A 20,165-nucleotide genomic window follows, 5' to 3' on the forward strand; every position below is an offset into this window, starting at 1 on the left:
TTGAAAAATCTATCCAAAAAACTTCTCTCTTTCTCTCATCTTTTTCTTATAGACCTGTAAATCTTTTCACTTGTTTGTTGTGTTCAAATCCTTCCATAGCCTCATCCTTCCTGGAACCCTGCCAGATTTCTGTACCTCCCCAATTCTGGCTTCCTGCACACCTCCAATTTTCTTCATACCACCACTGACAGCTTCCAAGACCCAAAGCTCTACTTCCTAAATCTCTGTGTGTGCTGAGGCTCCTTAAAACTTAACCCTTTCACCAAACGTCTGTCCTAATACCTTTGGATATGTTTCTTTGTCAAATTTTGATTGTTAACACTCATATGAAGTGTTATGAGATGTTTTACTACTGTAAAGGTGTTATATAAATGCAAGTTGTCCAGGCTTCACCGTTTCCCTGGTCTAGAGACTCCAACTTCCATGCTATCATTTGGGATACAGGCCGCATGGCAGCCCTGTTGTTAGGGTGTTTTCTGGCGAGAATAGGTGTTGACACCGTCTGGAATTGGATGGTTTTGCTGACACTCATTAACACAGTGCAAAAATAAATAATATGTAAGATGCTAAAATTCAATAGCATGAGTAAATGTAATTTGGAGAAAAGGGAGTGAAATCTCTACAGTCATATCCCCGTTGTACTATAATCCCTTGTAGGAACAGGTCTTGCACTGTTTACCAAATCTCCAGGTATAAACATGAGGAATGGTGATAACGTGTGCACATTCAATATTGGGCTAAAACAATCTGCAACTGTACATTCCTCAGTCATTTAGTTTGGAGATTGGTCAACAAAGCAGCCGCTGGCTAGTCAACACGCCACAGGAATCCTGACTTTGACATGACTTAAGCTTGGGTTTTCCCCCAGCACCACATTAGACACTTAGCTGATGAGCGGAATGGAGCTCATGGTTAACAGGCATTTAATTTCTGCTGGGCTTACTTGCTGTGGACTGTTATACTTTTGATTCTGAGACCAGACAAAGGTATTTATCATTACACAGACAGTTTTCTCACACTTCATGCAGGTCAATGTAATATGTATACTTCCAGTGATGGCTGGATGTATAAATTTACAGTGCTTCATCAGTAAGCATTAGTTATTAATGAATGTTACTGATTGCACTTAGATCAAGACAAGAGGTGGTATTTAATAGATCTCCCCCTTGCCTAATCACATGATCAATGGAGTAATTAACACTGATTTGCAGTTTTCTACCTCTCTCCCTCGCCTGAACAAAGTTTTCATTCTTTATCTCACCCACAATAGATAAGTAGCTTCTGGATAAATGCAGCAGTTTATGCTTCATACGCTATGCCTTCAGCTGCCCTGACAAAATGATGTACTAAAGTTTTGGACATGCTCTGGTTAGACCCTCTCTGGAGTACTGTATTCATTTCTGGGCCCTGCAGATCAGGAAGGGTATATAGATCTTGAAGGGGGTGCAGCACAGATTCACCAGAATACTATCTGGGCTGAAACAGTTCAGTTATAAGGTTGCACAGACCAGGCTTATATATCTCCAAGTATAAAAGTTTAAGGGGTGACCTAACTGAGGTGTTTAAGATGGATGGTTAAAAGAATTGATAGGGGAAAAATGAGAAAAACTCAGGGGAAGTGTACAGAATGGAGGGAGTAACCTCGAAATTAAAGCTGGGTTATTCAGGAATTAGTCCTTTACACAAAGTGATAATCTTGCACGCTCTCAAAAAACTACTGAGGCTTATGCATTACAGGGAGGTCATTTGAAAATTTCAAACCTGAGTGCTTGTTCCTCAGGCAAAGATAACAAGGGTTGCAGAACCAAGGCAGATAAATAGAGTTAAATGCAGATTGGCCAGGATCTATAGAACCACAGAAAATTACAGCTCAGAAACAGGCCTTTTGGCCCTTGTCTGTGCCGAACCATTTTTTGCCTAGTCCCACTGACCTGCACTTGGACCATATCCCTCCACACCCCTCTCATCCATGAACCCGTTCAAGTTTTTCTTAAATGTTAAAAGCGTTTACCACTTTATCTGGCAGCTCATTCCACACTCCCACCAGTCTCTTGAGTGAAGAAGCTCCCCCTAATATTCACATTTAAACTTATCTCCTTTCACCCTTAACCCATGCCCTGTTTTTTTTCTCTCCTCTAGCCTCAGTGGAAAAAGCCTGGTTGCATTCACTCTATCTATACCCATCAAAATCTTATACACCTGTATCAAATCTCCCCTCATTCTTCTACGCTCCAGGGAATAAAGTCCTAACCTATTCAATCTCTCTCTGTAACTCAGCTTCTCAAATCCTGGCAACATCCTTGTTTAATCTAATTAAACACCTAATTTAATGTTGGAGAAGTCTTCAAGGGCTAAATGGCTGCCTCCTATCTTTATGCTGTGAGCCATTAGCTGGCAACCCCTCTCGCTTCTCACCTGTACTTCCTATTGTTGATCTGTTTCTTCACACACTTTGTTTACAGTGCTCCATCATTTTGTACAGCAATGGTCTGAGGGATTACCTTGTCCACAGCTGCAAGGGGATCCCACCAATAAACCACCGGTCTGCTTTGTTGCTACGTCACGAGTTCCACTTTCAGTATTTTGTACTTCAACTTGCATCCAAGACGGTAAGTGACTCCACTCATTGCTTCAAACATTGGGCTTATTTAATGCACTGGACTCAGATAGTACATTCCACGCATCATGAGGGCTCAGATTCAGCGCCCCACTCTGGAGATTAGAGTCCATAATCCAGGTAAACATTGCAGTCCAGTACTGAGCAAAGGGCCCATGTAACCCCTTAAAAGATCCTACAGAACTATTTTGAAAGAGGAAAGAAGTTCTCCCTGGAATCCTGTCCAAACTTTATCCCTCAACTGCTACTGATAAAACAACCCAACCAATTATTTATATCTGTGCTGTTTTGGAATCTTGCTGTTCACTGACTACGTAACAGTAATAAATCTAAAGTGCTTTGCAACGTAGAATCATAGAAACCCTACAGTGCAGTAAGAGGCCATTCGGCCCATTGAGTCTGCACTGACCACAATCCCACCCAGGCCCTATCCCCATATCCCTACATATTTACCCACTAATCCCTCTAACCTTGCATCTAAGGACACTAAGGGCAATTTTAGCATGGCCAATCAACCTAATCCATACATCTTTGGACTGTGGGAGGAAACCGGAGCACCCAGAGGAAACCCACGCCGACACGAGGAGAATGTGCAAACTCCACACAGACAGTGACCCAAGCCGGGAATTGAACCCAGGTCCCTGGAGCTGTGAAGCAGCAGTGCTTAACCACTGTGCCGCCCCATCTTGAAAGGTTCTTTATAACTTCAAGTTTATCAGCACAGATTATGACTTAAGTGAATATATGTTAATGTTGTGTTCAATTCATCACTTCAATTCGCTTCCACCACTTGTGACAGATCTGTAACTATTGAGGCTTAACTGCTCAAAATTGTCTCCAGATACAGCCTACTTTTGAGAGAACAATTATTCATGGTGTCTGTGCTCCTGGCTTTGTTGCCTAAGTTTAACTAAACATAGCATGAGGTTATTGCTTTGCTCAGGGCAAATGTTGACTGGATCACCTGCAGACAGCTCTTAACAGTACTGTAGATGGTGTTTTGGCAGAATTCTTGAAGAAAGGCATGGTGGCACAGTGGGTTTGCACTATGGCCTCACAGCAGCAGGAACTTGGGTTCAATTTTGGCCTCGGATGACTATCTATATGGAGTTTGCTTGTTCTCTCTGTGTTTGCGTGAGTTTCCTCTGGATGCTTTGGTTTCCTCCCACAGTCCAAAGATGTGGAGGTTAGGTGGATTAGTCATTGTAAATGCACTGGGTAATGGGGATAGGACGCGTGGTGGTGAGGAGGGGTGGTTCTGATAAGATGCTCTTTGAGAGAGTTGGTGCCGACTCAATGGGTTGAATGGCGGTCTCCTCCACTGTAGGGACTCTATGATTTAAGAGGTCCAAAGATGTGCTCTGGACTGTTCAAACTTTCTCCCAAACCATCAGAACTTTCCTTCCATTCTCAACTCTGCCTGATCTTCCCTAACTCTTTCTAACAACTGTCTGCTCTGGACTTGTTCACTCCATCCCTCTGGATTCCATCCCTGAACCTGAAATCCCTGCCCCTGTCCTACCCCAACCCTCCAGACTTTCCAATTATAATATGCAATTCTTCAAGACAATACAAGGCTTTTTCCTCCTTTCAGGTCATTGTCAGTGCTCAAGTTACCTGGCAAGCTCCGCTCTACCACTATGTTGCAATGATGTTGCTCAGCCAGCTGCTGCCAGGAAGTGAGCATTTGGCTCATGAGCTCCTGTCAAGGTTGGCTTTTAATCAGGATTTCATTCCGTAAGTATACTGATATGAAAATTTGTTTGATATTTTCAGTGAATATAATTGGAAGCACTTTTCTATTTGGTTGCTTGGTTCTAACCCTGAACTGCTCAACAAGTCTGTCCTTTCCCTGGCTAGTAAAGTGAAGTAAGTTTCGGCTGTTAGGTCCACTGCATGTAAGTCCACTGCATTGTAAAATGTAGTCACATTTCAAATGTAGCGAAGGAAATGAGGCAGCCAATTTCTGCGAAGCGTGCTCCATGAGATATCAAAGAGGTCATGACTAGGTAAGATAATGAGAAAGTGTTGAGATAACATAATAAGGATCAGGTGAGCTGCTTTTAGTGATGTTAGTTGAGAACATGAGAGAGGACATACCAATTATCTTTTCAAAATAGTGCCATGGGATCTTTGATATTCAAATCAAAGGACAAATGGGGCCTTGCTTTAAAGTTTCATCGGAAAAGCTGACTCTTAATATCTCACTGGAGTGATAGTCTAGATTATGTGCTCATCTCGAGTTGGATCTGAACCCACAATCTCAGCGATAAGTGTGCCACCCACTGAACTTCGGCTGATACTAAATGTAATGCAAAATTGGAAATGTTGCTAAATAATCACAAGGAACAGCTAGTGTTAAGATATCAAAATACCAGACCAACGCTTAGTGACAATTAACTGAGGTGATTACTGAGTCAAGTATTGGGCAGAAAAGTTCATTTAGCTCATTCTGTCAGTGTTTGGTGAGGTAGTGTCCTGGGAGGTTCACTACAGACCTAACTCAAGGTATGCCTGACACCCAGATGTGCTTAAGGGGGCAGTGTAGAAGAAGCTTTGCTCAGCATCTGCCCTGAGTGAGAGAGTTTGATGTTGGTGGGTATTTGGCAATATCGCAGTAATCTAAGTTTTATCCGTAATTACAGCGTGTTATAAATATTTATATTTTCTCCATTTACCATGTGGAGTGTGTGTCGCATTTACTGTGTGGAATGTGTGTGTTGTGTTTACCCTGTTGGTTGCATGTGTTGTGTGCGCTGGGGTGTGGGGGCGGGGGTGGCAGGGCGGGTGGGGGGGGGGGGATGCTGCGTGCCTTGCGATCGCCGCGGGAGTGGGGGCGGCTCTGCTGCGATTGCCGTGGGGAGGGCGACTGTGCTGCGTTTGCCGTGTGGGGCAGTGTCACGTATGCTGTGTTGGTTGTCTTTACGGTATGGGACATGTGTGCAGTGTTTACATTGGGGGTGTATATGGCGTTTTCAGTATGCAGTGTTTAAAGTGGGAGCATATACATTGTGGAGTGTATGTAGTGTTTACAGCGTGTTGTGTATGCTGCATTTACAGGGAAGGTAAATCGGGTGGTCCTGAAGCAGAAGATCTTTCCTACATTCTCCAGCTTGGAGCAGAAAGAGACACTTCAGTAACAGTTCATTCTAATCCAACTCGTGGAACGTTGCTGGGAACAGCCTTGAAACAGCTTCCTACAATTCGTACGTGCTACCTGTCTCACTTTGCTCACCTCCAGTCTGCCATCCTACGGTCCCAGGCATTCTACAGTGGCCAGAATCATTTGGTCCAATCAGCGCTACTTCCTGAGATGACAGGTCCTCTTCTACCAGCCGATTGGGCCTTCCTGCCCTTGATCAACCTGTATGACCAGGTCACCCGAGAGGAAATGAAGGGCAAGATGGTCGACTCACTTCCTGCTAATTTAGTGGAAATGGTAACCAGCTGTCTTCAGTGGGCACTGCTGCTGGAGACTTGGCGAGGTGAGCTTTTGCAGGGTCTGCCCCTGGCTGCCAAACTGGCAAGGATCGCATGCGTATTTCTCACAGGGAGCAATCTGTTTCTGGAACCAGGCATTCATGACAATCTGACAGCCCTCCTGTCGATCTACTGTCAACAGAAGATGATGAGCACCTTGGACTTGAGCACCACGCTCCCAGGGCTGACCTCCTTTCATGATCTTTACATTAGCCTTCTTGAGCAGTTCGAGAGTGTCTCGTTTGGTGACCAGCTCTTTGGCTGCTTTCTCCTACTGCCCCTGCAGAGGAAGTTCAACATACAACTGCGACAGGCTGTCTTTGGGGAGCACGTTAGCGTATTAAGGACATTGGGAGTGCAGCTAAAGCAGGTACATAAACCGTTTCCATTGTTTTGAATACTTAGATGTTTCTGGTCTTTGCTTGCCATTCAGGCCAGTGTTGGGTTCCTCAGCATAGCAGAATAGGTTGGACCTATTGATGACCCATCCAGCAATGACTTAACTGTGTGTATGAGATTTGTTTGAGGATCTGGTTGGTGCATTGGGTTGGATGCTTCCTCCTTGCATCAGGAACATGAGTTCAAATTGCCTTCAAACTGAGATGGATGAAAACCTTCTGTTTGATGGTAATGAATGCATATGAACTGATTTTGAGCATCTTCATTCTATATACCAGTGAGAGTTCAGCATTTAATTAACTGTAAGTTTGGGGCTCAGGCAAATAACTGGGGCAAAATGGAGGAGGTTTTCTCATCCTGGGGGGTTTGGTACTGACACTAGGTGCCTGATTTACTCCCCCCTTGATGAACTCAAAACGTATAAAGGGATTGTTTGGCTGATATTTTATACATTACAAATTCTCAATGCATCGCATTTTGTGTAAAATTAATGGAGAGTTTTATGGGGAGATTTAGTAAGTGTTGAAAATTCAGGTGTTGGACAAAGGAAAAATTGTTCCCACTGTCTGGAGGGTAAATAATGACAGGGCATGAATTTGGATAATTAGTGAGGGGACATAGAACACTACAGCACAAACAGGCCCTTCGGCCCACGAGTTGCGCCGATCACATCAACACCTATCTATAACCCCCAATCCCATAAAACCCCATATACTCATCCAGAAGTCTTTTAAAAGACCCCAGCGAGTTCGCCTCCACCACCACTGACGGCAGCCGATTCCATTCACTCACCACCCTCTGAGTGAAAAACTTACCCCTAACATCACGTCTGTACTTTCCTCCCCGCACCTTAAACCTGTGTCCTCTCGTAGCGACCATTTCAACCCGGGGAAATAGCCTCTGAGAATCCACCCTATCTATTCCTCTCAACATTTTATAAACCTCTATCAGGTCGCCTCTCAACCTACGTCTCTCCAGGGAAAAGAGACCCAGTTCCCTCAACCTAACTTCATAAGGCATGCCTCCCAGTCCAGGCAACATCCTTGTAAATCTCCTCTGTACCCTTTCAATAGCTTCTACGTCTTTCCTATAGTGAAGCGACCAGAACTGCGCACAGTACTCCAAATGAGGCCTGACAAGGGTCTTATAAAGGGACGAAATGAGAATTATTTTGACACACCAAATTATTACGATTTAAATGGTGGTGGAAGCAAATTCAATAATAGCTTTCAAAATTAAGAAGAAATTAAATATTTACATGAGAAGGAAAAATATTACAGAACTATGGTGAAGTGTGGGAGAATTGGATGCTCTTTAGAACAATGGACCAAATGGTATCCTTTGTGCTTTATCATTCTATAGAAAAAGAAAGAAGAATCTACATTTATATAACATCTTAAATATAATAAAACAGCCCAGGGCATTTCATAGGAGCATTAGCAGACAACATTTGATAAACAGCCACATTAGGAGGTATTAGAATAGATCATAAGCTTAGCCAAAGAGGAGGGTTTTAAGGAATGAATATAAACATAAATCTATGAATATAAAGAAAGAGATTTAGGAAGGCAGTTCCAGAGTTTAGAGCCTGGAGAGCTGAAAACGGGATGTCTTTGGTGGAGGAGTCAAAATCCGGATAGGAGAGGTCAGCATTCTCGGAGGATTGTAGGGTTTGAGAATGTCAAAGAGGTAAGAAATGCGAGGCCACAGTGGAATTTGAATACAAGGTGAGAATCAAGGCTTTGCTGTATTCCACAGCAATGGGGAGATGTGTGAAAATCCTAATGCACTTAACAAGAAGCTAGTCTGTTCAGTTCTCAACTTGTGTAATCTTTTGTGTATCAAAATAGTTGCCGATCCCTTTGGAAAATTACACCCATCCCACTGAGACTTCACTGGATCTGCTGCGGCAGTACTTCAAGACCTTGGTGACAGGTACCTTACGCCTCAGTTGGTGTCCAGTGCTCTATGTAGTGGCAGTTGCTCACGTCAATTGCTTCATCTTCTCGCAGGATGCTGTCGATGAGGTAAGGCATCATCCCAAATCAAAGGGAATGTTGTTAGAACATGGCGGTGATGCATTTTTGCGGAAGACATAGGGAGAAGTAAAACGTACTTATGACGTGGTTCTAAAGCGTGTGCAGGAGCAGAGAGATCTGGGGGTTCGTGCACATAGACCTTTGAAGGCTGCAGGTGATGTATCGAGAGAGTCGTTAGCAAAGCGTATTTTGATTTGTATTGTCATGTATTAACATACAGTGAAAAGCATTGTTTCTTGTGCGCTATACAGACAAAGCATACCGTTCACAGAGAAGGAAACGCAAGAGTGCGGAATGTAGTGTTACAGTCATAGCTAGGGTGCAGAGAAAGATCAACTTCATAAAAGAAACATTGGGTACGAAGGCAGGAAAGTTATGCTGATCCTTTATAAAGCTCTGGATTTGTCATAACTAGAGAATCGCACCCAATTCTGGTCACCACACTTCAGAAAAGAATGTGAGGGTCCTTGAGAGGGTGCAAATGAGACTTATCAGAATGGTTCAAGGGTTGGAGATGTTTGGCTACAAGATTAGGCTGGAGAAACTGAGGTCATTTTCCTCAGATCAAAGACGATTCAAAGAAGGTTTGATGGAGGCCCTAACTCACACCAAATGCCTCTAACCCATCATCCCTGTACTCACTGAGCCATATTTTTTGTCTCCCTGTTGTTTAACACCTCCAATTTAAAATTATCATCTTCCTGTTCAACAAGCGTATTAAGGTTTATGGATTTGAGGTACAGATCAGTTAAATTCTGATTGGATGGTGCAAGAGGTCCGAAGAACTAACTGGACTTCTTCTGTTCCTATGAAAACTTCTATGCAATGGACCAAAGGCTAAAGACTGCCCACCTGATATGGCCTCAAAACATTCCAAGCAGAGTGGCTGCAAGCTCACCACAGTCTATGCATAATGATGTGATCCCAGCCAGCATTGTAGTTATTGGCATAGAGTTGGCACGACGACTATTGGCTATGGAGGAGAGAAATAATTGGCTAGAGTGCAGTCCTCTCATCACTAACCAGTCACAGGTTTGGGAAGTCTTGGGTGAGAACATGATAATGCTCACTATGATTCCCTTACAGCCGAACAGCCTACCTGTTGGTTTTTTGGGTGAGATATTGGATGGCTATTATATCTGTGGATTTAGCAACTTTAGGCAAAGGAGCAGAAAGCAAACCTGAAAAATATCTGGAACTAAGCAGATATGCTCACACCCTCATTCTCACACATGCATCCATAATTTAGTTCTGAATTGCAAACTGTGCTTCAGGTTGAGGTACTGGAGTGTTTGACCATACCTTTGTTTCCTCCCACCCCTTCCCTGTTTTTTACAAGCACAGAACTTGGTACAAGTTTAGTATCATATATATCATGATATAAAAACAGAAAGCGCTAGAAAAACTCAGCTGGCCTGGCAGCAGCTGCAGCCAGATATGGAGTTAGTGTTTCAAGTTGGAGTTCTGAAATATTAACTATTTTTTTCTCAGCAGATGCTGTCAGATCTGCTGGGCTTTCCAGCACATTCTGTTCTTATTTCAGATGTCCAGCATCCGCAGTATTTTGTTTTTATTTTAGTCTTGGTGATAATAGCTTACCTTTTTTTTTTATTTGTTCATGGGATGGGGGTGTTGCTGGCTGGACCAACATTTATTGCCCATCCCTGAGGGTATTTAAGAGTCAAGCATGTTGTTATGGATCTGGAGTCACATGTAGGCCAGACCAGGTAAGTACAGCAGATTTCCTTCCCTAAAGGACATTAGTGAACCACATATCCAAGTAAGGAAGGCAGATTTCCTTCCCTAAAGGACGTGAGTGAATCAGCTGTGTTTTTCCAACAATTGACAGTAATTTCATGGTTATTATTGGACTTTTTTGTTGAATTCAATTCAATTAATTGAAATTCAAATTTAAAATTTCACCATCTGCCATGGTGGGATTCGAACCCCAGAGCCCTACTCTGGGTCTCTGGATTATTAGTCCAGTGACAATACCACTATGACACCTGGCCACATAATGTAAGAACTTGCATTTTTCTTTCTTTAAAATGGGACATTACAACTGTCTGTCCTCAGGTTGGTATTAAAGATCCCATAGCACTATTTTGAAGAAGAGCTGGATAGTTCTCCCCAGTGTCCTGGCCAAATTCATCCCTCGGCTAACATCACAGATACCAATTGTCTGCTCATTTTCGCATTGCTGTTTATGGGAGCTTGCTGTGTGCAAATTGACTGCTGTGTTTCCTATATTGCAACAATGACTATGCTGGACAACTGGTTAGCAATGGTAACAGTGTAGGTTCATTTCCCATATTGGCTGAAGTAATTCGTGACAGCCCGTCTTCTCAAACCTGCCCCTCATCTGATTGGTGATCCTCAGGTTAAATCACCACCAGTCGTTGCATATCGTCATTTGTGACTATGTTAACTTTATCTTTTCACAACAAAGTACTTCATTAATTGTAAAGCACTTTTGGAGATGCTGGATTCAGGAAAGGCAATTTATGAATGCAGATATGTCTGTCTTTTTTCTGCTTACGTAATAAACTGCTGTTCTGAGCTTGGTAATGATTGACAGCTGCCTATCACATCTTAAGTGCTTGTCTGAGCTGACTCTGGCTGCACCTGGTGCAGTTGGATAGAAAGTAAAATCTGAAGCAACTGCCTAATTTATTTTTCTTGTCTTTCTGGTCCCATGCCTTACTTTTCCATATACATTCCCCAGTTATTCCAAGATAGATTGATGTCAGATGGTACAGGCCTTGTCTGTAGAGCAAGCCCTTGGCATTATATGAAAGTCAGCAAGAAGTAATGCAGGTTTGTAACAAGGATAGGTTAAATCACAACTGCACTGAGCTCAGTGTGAGGAATCTGCTCATGGTTACTGCATGAGTGTTAGATAAGGGATGCAGCAAGATTTGTACATGTGACAGCAACAATCACTTTCATTTATAATGCAGTTTTAACGTAGTAAAATGTGCTTCACAGGAATGTTATCATACAACTTGACAGTGAGCCATGTGAAAAGGACAGTGGCCAAAATGTTTAGTTTTACACTGTGGCTTAAACAGAAGAGCGAGTGGTTAGAGAGGAAATTAAAGCTGAGGAGATGAGCAGCTGAAGGCATTGTGGGGTGAAGGAAGTGGAAGATGGACAAGAGGTTAGAATTGGAGGAGCACAAAGCTTTTGGAGTGCTATAGGACTGAAGGAAAGCCAGGACGAAAGGTTAAGACAAGGGTGGTAAGATTTGCAATTTGAACAGGTGGGTGACAATTTTAAATTTGACACTGCTGGACTTGGAGTCGATGTAGATGAGCAAACAAGAGAATGAAGGACGAACAGGGCTTCACTACTGACACTGATTCCTGAGGATTTGTTAATGGACTAGGTACTGGGACCTATTGTCCCAACAAGAGATAATGCCTCCAGAAAAGTAGGCAAGAAAATTGGATTAAAATTGAAAGCAGGACAGAGGTGAATACGTTCTGTGGTAAATCAGTTGCTCAAATGTTTGCTTTAGACCTACAAGCAACGTGTAATTTATCTATGAACATGTCCTTCTGAAAGTCGAAGTGTTTATGGCTCTCGATCCCCAAGGCATAGTAGCAGTTTCTATTAAGTAGCTCATCAATTACTTTTGGGTTATAAGAATTCCTGAGAAATAAGGTGGCCCTCATTGTCCTTCAATCTTCCCTCCTCCCCCACACTCTTCTAGTGTTAATGACTAATCTGCACTTTCCATAATTAGAAGGCATCTGTTATGGAAAGAAAGAAAGACTTGTATCTGTGCCTCATGATGTTCCTAAATGCTTTACAGCCAATGAAGTATTTTTTCAGTTGGTGTTGCAAAGCAGGAAACGTGGAAATCAGTTTGCCCACGGTAAGTTCGCAGAACGACAATGTCACCGATGATCAGTTGAACTTGTTTTAAAGATGATGCTTGAGGGATAAATGTCGTCTAGGACACTGGGGAGCACATCTCTGTTCCCCTCTCTAAATAACGAGAGGGAACAGGCAGGGTCTCGGTTTAGTATCTCATCTACAAGACAGCACCACTGACAGTGAAACACTCCTAAGTACTGGACTGAAGTATCAGCCTTGATTTTATGCTCAAGCCTCTGGAGTGAACCCAGAGCCTTTAGAGGTCAGTGTGTGAACTGAAATCCAAGTTTTTGTCTTCTGCGATACGTGAGCTATGGTATCTTAACAACTATTTGTCACTGTGCCAACAAAATTAAAATAGATTTTCTGCTCATTATCTCATTGCTGTTGTGGGACCTTGTTGTGCATAAACTGACCGCCACATTTCCTACATTAGAACAGTGACTACGCTCATTTGACTGTCAAGACTTCAAAATATCCTGAGGTTGTGTTTGATGCTATATGAATGTAGATATTTTTTGTGTTCCTGATAGCGCTAAGGATGCCTTAATTACCAGTAATTGGTATATGAGAATTTTCTGTCAGAATGGCTTCATTTATATGAAATGAATGTTCAATCTAGATTAGCCTGATAGAGCACAATACTGCCCTTACATTAACCATATTCAGGGAGGCTATAGGGCAGTGGAAAAGAATAATGTCACAAAGGTGCAGCTGAGATACTCTATTCAACTTAAGGCTTGTCACTTTTGCAGAGGGATTTTCCTCTCTATGGATGGTACCTGAATGGTGAGTTTCTATTATCCATGCTTACAATATAACATCAATAGAGGTCTTTATAACTTTAAAGGGTTCAGTAGGGTAGACAGAGATTGTATTTCCACTTGAAGAATACAAAATTAAGGGTCATAAATGGCCTCCAATAAAGTCAATAAGGCATTCAGCAGATACTTATTTACAATAAGTACAGTTAGAATATAAAGCTCATTATTGCAAGGACTCGTTGGAGTTTAGAAGGATGAGGGGGGATCTTATAGAGACGTATAAGATAATGAAAGGGTTGGATAGGGTAGAGGTCGAGAGATTCTTCCCGCTTAGAAAGGATAGCAGGACTAGAGGGCACAGCCTCAAGATAAGGGGAGGGGGGCAGTTTAGATCAGAGTTGAGGAGGAACTTCTTCACTCAAAGGGTGGTGAATCTCTGGAATTCTCTGCCCGTTGAAGTGGTGGAGGCTACGTCGCTAAATATACTTAAGTCATGGGTAGATAGCTTTTAGACAGACAAGGGAATTAAGGGTTATGGGGAGAAAGCAGGAAAGTGGAACTGATCCACTTCAGATCAGCCATAATCTTATTGAATGGCGGGGCGGGCTCGAAGGGCTAGATGGCCTACTCCTGCTCCTATTTCTTATGTTCTTATGGTTGGTTAATTCATAAATACCATTAAGGGAAAACTAAATAAACACAATTGGGAAATGAATAGAAGAATATATTGATGGGACTGATCTGATCTGACATCAATCAGCTTTCATTCTAGGGATACTGCTGACAAGGCCAGCTTTCATTGCCCATTCCTGATTGCTATTGAGGAAGTGGGGGTGTTGTTCTTGGGATGTGGGATGTCACTGGCTGAGCACAGCATTTATTGCCCATCCCTAATTGCCCTTGAACTGAGTGGCTGCTAGGCCATTTCAGAGGGCATTTTAAGAGTCAGCCAGATTGCTGTGGATTTGTAGTCATATCTAGGCCAGACCAGGTAAGGATGGCAGATTTCCTTCCCTAAAGGATATTAGTGAACTAGATTGATTTTTTGACAATGATTTCCTGATCATCATTAGACATTCATTTAATTCAAATTTCACCATCTGCTGTGGTGGGATTTGAATTTGGGTTTCCAGAGCATTACCCTAGGTCTCTGGATTACTAGTCCAGTGAAAATGCCACTATACCACTGCCCTCCCTTGAACCACTGTAGTCCATGTCGTGTGGGTACACTTCCCATATTTTGACCCAGCGACATTGAAGGAATGTGTAGTAGAGTTGTAAGTTAGGATGGAAAACTTAGAGGCAGAGCTATAACCATGTGGCTGCTGCCCATAATCTTTTAGATGGCAGAGGTTGCGGGTTTGGATCATGATGTTGAAGGAGTTTTGGTGAGTTACTTCATCTTGTATATGGTACACACCAGTTTGGACAGAAATGAATGTTTATGGTATGGGTGGGGTGCTGATCAAGCAAATATCCCCATTTGTGACCTTATGTTGGAGGAACGATCATTGAAGCAGCTGAAAGTGGTTTGGCAGAGGATACTGTCCTGAGGAACTTCTGCTTTGACCGAGATGATTGGCTTCCAATAACTTAACCTTGCATTTAGTTAATCTTTCTCTACACCCTAGTTATGACTGTAACACGACATTCTGCACTCTTGTTTCTTTCTGTATGAACAGTATGCTTTGTATAGCACGCAAGAAACAATACTTTCCACTGTATGTTAATACATGTGACAATAATAAATCAAATCAAAATGACAACCTACTTATGACTCCAACCAGTAAAGGATCTTCCCGGATTCCCATTGACTTCAGTTTTTCTAGGGCTCCTGGATGCCACACTGAGTCGAATGTTGCCTTGAAGATAAAGGCAGTTTTCTCATCTTACCTCAAATTCAATTTTTTTGTCCATGTTTGGATCAAAGTTGTAATGATATCTGCAGCTGCGTGGTCCTGGCAGAAGCCAAACTGACCATCGGCGAGCAAGTTATTGCTGTGTAAATGCTACTTGATAGCACTGTCAGTGATACCTTCCATCGCCATGCAGATGATTGGGACGCCATTGATGGGCATACCGGGCAAGTTTCTACATTGTTGAATGGATGTCAATTTGTAGTTGTATATATGAACTAGGAAAAGGGGCGGGCCATTTCACATTCTCTCACCTCCCCCCCCCCCCCCCCCCCCCCCGCCACCATTCAATAAGATCATATTTGATCTGATTGTGGTCTCAAAGCCACTATCCTGCATACCCCTAATAGCCTCTCGTTCCCTTGTTAATCAAGAATCTGTCTATCTCTGCCTTCAGAATGTTCCATGACCCTGCCTCTACCACTCTCTGGAAAAGAGTTCCACTCATGACTCTCTGAGGAAAAACAAATTCCCCTCATCTCCATGTTAAATGAGAGACCCTTTATTTTTAATGTGTCCTCTAGCTCTGGTCTCCCCCACAAAGGAAGCATAATTTCAGCATCCACTCTCAAGTCCCTCAGTGTTTCAATAATATCGCTCCTCATTCTTCTGAATTCCAGAGGTGACTGGCCCAACCCGTACCACAGCCAGGATGTCATCAGGTCTTGGTACTGAAGACTTGAGCTCCAGAAACAGCTGTAGCCCTTGCCCAGGTGTTTCAGTACAAAGAAGTTTCACCCAACTGATTTCTTGGATGAGGGGGTTACCTTATGAGGAAAGATTGGACAAGTTGGACCTGTCACCTTTGGAAGTCAGAAGAATGAGGGGTGATATTATTGAAACAATAAGGGATTTTGAGAGTGGATGCTGAAATTATGCTTTTCTTGCGGAGGGGGAGACCAGAGCTAGAGGACACAGATTAAAAATAAGGGGTCTCCCATTTAACATGGAGATGAGGGGAATTTGTTTTTCTCAGAGTCATGAGTCTGTGAAACTCTTCCCCAGAGAGTGGTAGAGGCAGGGTCATGGAATATTTTGAAGGCGGAGATAGACAGCTTCTTGATTAGCAAAGGAATCAGAGGCTATTAGAGGTATGCAGGATAGTGGCTTTGAGGCCACAATCAGATCAGCTATCATCTTATTGAATGGCAGAGCAGGTCCAGAGGGGTTGAATGGCCCATTCCTTTTCCTAGTTCATATGCCATTTCCTGATGCTGCATACAGTCATTTGAATTAACTAAAGACTGATACCTGTATTGTATGAACCTCAAGAGAGGCCAAATAGATCACTCGATACTCTTGGCTGATGATTGTTGTGAATGCTAGAGCTGTATCTTTTACACAAATGTGCTGGGCATCTTATTATTGAGGGTGGTGAAATTGTGCAGCTTCTGCCGATCGAACCATTGAATCCCCACACTGCAGATGGAGGCCACTCAGCTAGTCGAGTTTGCACCAACTCTCCGAAAGAGCATCTTACCCACGCCCACTGCCCTGCCCATCCCCATAAACTTGCGCGTTTACTGTTGCTAATCCACCTAAACTAAACATCTTTGGACACTAAGGGGCAATTTCAGCATGGCCAATCCACCTAACCTGAATATCTTTGGACTGTAGGAGGAAACCGAGCACTCAGGAAAAAACCCATGCAGACAGGGGGAGAACGTGCAAACTCCACACAGATAGTTCCTGAGGCTAAAATCAAACCAGGGTCCCTAGTGCTGTGAGGCAGCAGTGTTAACCACCATGCCATCCCTAGCTCTGTTTAATTGTCCACCGCCATTCATGACAATGTGGCAAGACAGGCAGATTAGTCTATTTTTGTGCAGTATGTTCTGCGTAATCTGTCACCTTGAGCACAAAATTATTAATAAGTAGGAAATGCTGTTAAACTGCTGGCCTATTCAATCAAACAATACTTCAGCCTTCAAAGGAGTCAGAATGATATGTAATCTTTGTGAACCAGCAGGCCTGGCATATTATCAGGGTGAGATTCAGCATTCCGCAGGGATTGGATGTCCTGCATCATCTCTAAGGCAGAAATAAATTAGGCGCATGTATGGCTGAAACCTGAAAAATGCATCAGTTCTTTAGAAAGATATGTAAAGTTTAGGTCAGGGTTCCTGCATACTGCAGATAAAGCTGTCAGTTTGAAACCTCAGTCATAGCTCATCAGTCAGTTTCTCAGGCTAAACCTGAACAGCAGTTGAACACTTTACAAAGAAGCTGCAACTTGGTGAAAAGCTTTCTAATGTCTGCAGTGAGCACATCCCTGGAGTACAGTGCAAGTATGTTTATAGTGTCAGGATTTTGCCTTAGGATTGACATCAATTATACCAGAACTAACGTGAATTGATGGATTTATCCACATCAGTTGGGCTTTATTTTAATCATTAATTGAAATGTTACATTTGTTCCACTGGTTACAACGAAGATTAAAATCCAAAGAACTGGCAGTTTATTTCTAATATGCCAAAATATTAATTAAAACACTTGTGTGTTTAGTTGTAATAAGTTAAAGCAGTTAGTACAATGCAGCGTTTCAAACCTTGATGGTCATATTCTGTGTTTTCCATGTTTTCTGTAGTGATGTTTTGTTTTGCAGGTGGCTGGTGCTGCCAGAAGGAGCATGCTTCGAAAATCTTACTTCTTAACAGATAAGGTGGGTACTTAGTTTTAATTTTGGTTTCCAGCATCCATACGACTTTGTTCTTGCACCTCAGAGAGTAGTGGGAACAGAATTAAGTTTTCTTGAGGCAAAGCATGCAATTTTATCCCTGTACAAAGAAAGCATACTGTTCTTTCCTTGTACAAGACCTTGGTTAGAATACTGTGTCCTGTTTTAGTCTGCTCTCATGGTGGGTAATAATGTGTGTCTGGGAAGGTTGCAGTCAAGGGCCATGAGACATATTCTCAGTATGAAGTGTCTTAATTATCCAGCTAGGCTAAAGTGTTGGGATTCTACTCTTTAGTTTCATGTAGGCTTAGAGTGATCTGATTGAGGTTTATGAGATGATGAAGGGAGTAACCAATATGAGTAGGTAGTTTGTTCTAATTAAACAGGTTAGGAGGATGTGATCACAAATTTAAATTGCAAAGGCCAGATCTAGATTAGATATCAGGAAGTAGTTCTTTTAGAGAATGGTGGAGCTGTTATGCAGCTGTTTTTATGTATGAATTCCTTCAGGTAAAAGCTGGATCTGTGCCTGACTGGGGCAGAGATTATCACTTTTGCCTCTTCCAGAAGATCATGAGACTTTCAAGTAGGATAGGATGTCTGTGTATTAAAACACAAAAGGCATTCAGTGTTGTGTGAGTCATGCTGGAGAGACCAGGGATTATATTCCTGTCTGTCATTGTGCATCTGGGTCTCCTTCCCCCTTACACCAAGGCATACTCGAACAGTCCTTGCACAAGGCTTTGTGGATTGCTGTACTCTCCAAGATAGATGGCTGCAAGTTATCGACTGACTTCACAGACACTATGACAAAATGCATTGCAGTACTGAGGGAATGTTGCACTTTCAGAGGTGCCATCTTTCAGATGAAACCTTAAATCGAAACCCTATTTGCCCTCTCAGTAAGAAGGTCATGTGACATTATTTTGAGGAGTAGGGAAATCCTCATCAACATTTATCCTTCAGTGCTGAAGAAGAAAACTATCTCACTGTCTGTGAGATCGTGCTGTGCCCAAATTGGTTGTCACATTTCTTACATTAAAACAACGACTATACTTCAACATTGTCTATAAAGCCCTTCAAAATGTCCTGAGTGTGAAAGAAATAAATGAAGGTTATTTCCTCCTTTCTTGACTAGGTACTAAGCAGGCATCTGCTTTACTTCAAGCAGCCCAATGTGGAGTCGCCCTGTGGGTTTGACACCTATGAGGAGCTGCCATCAATGAGACGCAGGTGGATACAAAAAGTCCTTGGGGACCTTCTAAATCCAGAGATGGAGCCTGAACCAAAATGACAGGTGGGGAGCTGGCACTATGGAGGTGGGGCTGAAGCAGCCATTTATAGGAGAGACTCCAGTCTAGTGGGTGCCTTTTGACTCTCTTCGACATGTGAGCCCAACCCCCGTGGAAGGCGAGATTCACGTACTCAATCTGAGTTTTGTACAAGAGTGGAGCAAGGATTGTCTGCAAACTGCCTGAGCTGAGTGACAGAAGCCATTTTATTATCTAAAAATTCTTTCAATCTGTTTGTAAATAAAATGTTTTAATAATGCTGTTAACCTTAAAAACAAAGCACTGGTTGTGCAAGTCGTACTTCCTGTCTCCCCTCTCACTACACCAGAGCAGGTCGTACCTCTCTGAAATACTCCCACAGAGCAGCAATGTCAGTGCTGTCTTGCACCACGGATATTTTAACAGTACCCCATAGAGCAGGAGGGCTGAACTTCTAGTCACTCAGAGATGCCACGTTAAGTAACCAAAGAGTTGATTGGCCTTCTTGAAGTAATGTGAAAAATTTCTGGAAAGGATGGATGAATCTTGTTGCTACTTTTTGAACAGAGGAAGATGAAGACTTTCATAACAGCCTGGCATGTGAATTGTGCACCGAGATTGCTGTTAACTCCTCTATGGATGCAGTTGCATGGTTTACATAGATCAGATTTTATTTCTACTGTGTATGAACTGTGAGCTACAAGTCCAATGGACGTTAATATTAAATAAATTATGCAACCCTTGTCTTTCTTATTTATGTGTGTATGTGTTGAGACATGGTGGGGATAGCCTGGGAAAGGTTGGACCTGTTAAATACGAGGTCCAAAGAAGTTCCTGCTGAAGCATTTGCTAGGCCTCAGATGAAGTAATAGGGCTCGATTTTACCATCGCTTTTCACCCATTTTTGGGCGCAAAAACTTGGTAGAGCAAATAGTGCAATCCATGCCCACCTCTGCATCTGTTCCCCTTTTACTATGATTCGAAAATGACTGCGATCAGAATTGTGCCAAAAACGGGCGCAACGGCCATTTAAATGCATTTGCGCACCCAACTTCACTGGTCCTTCTCCCTTTGCCACTGTGTTCACCCGACCAGAATCGGCATGAAACAGACGTGCTTC

The 20,165-nt window shown here is 42.7% G+C and overlaps 1 protein-coding gene across 1 annotated transcript in view; it reads left to right on the forward strand.

Moving 5' to 3' along the window:
* Positions 1 to 19,774, forward strand: part of LOC145352187 (RNA polymerase II-associated protein 1-like) — a 42,146-nt gene extending 22,372 nt beyond the window's left edge. Inside the window, exons 10-15 of the mRNA XM_080201917.1 lie at positions 2,463 to 2,609; positions 4,212 to 4,354; positions 5,678 to 6,467; positions 8,347 to 8,523; positions 17,703 to 17,759; positions 18,913 to 19,774. Of these exons, the coding sequence (XP_080058043.1) occupies positions 2,463 to 2,609; positions 4,212 to 4,354; positions 5,678 to 6,467; positions 8,347 to 8,523; positions 17,703 to 17,759; positions 18,913 to 19,068 (1,470 nt within the window). The 3' untranslated portion in view covers positions 19,069 to 19,774. The remainder of the gene's footprint in view (positions 1 to 2,462; positions 2,610 to 4,211; positions 4,355 to 5,677; positions 6,468 to 8,346; positions 8,524 to 17,702; positions 17,760 to 18,912) is intronic.
* The last annotated feature ends 391 nt before the right edge of the window (positions 19,775 to 20,165 follow it).

Source organism: Carcharhinus amblyrhynchos, chromosome 14 (assembly GCF_965287045.1).
Source record: "Carcharhinus amblyrhynchos chromosome 14, sCarAmb.v2.hapA, whole genome shotgun sequence".
NCBI classification, from domain to species: Eukaryota; Metazoa; Chordata; class Chondrichthyes; order Carcharhiniformes; family Carcharhinidae; genus Carcharhinus; species Carcharhinus amblyrhynchos.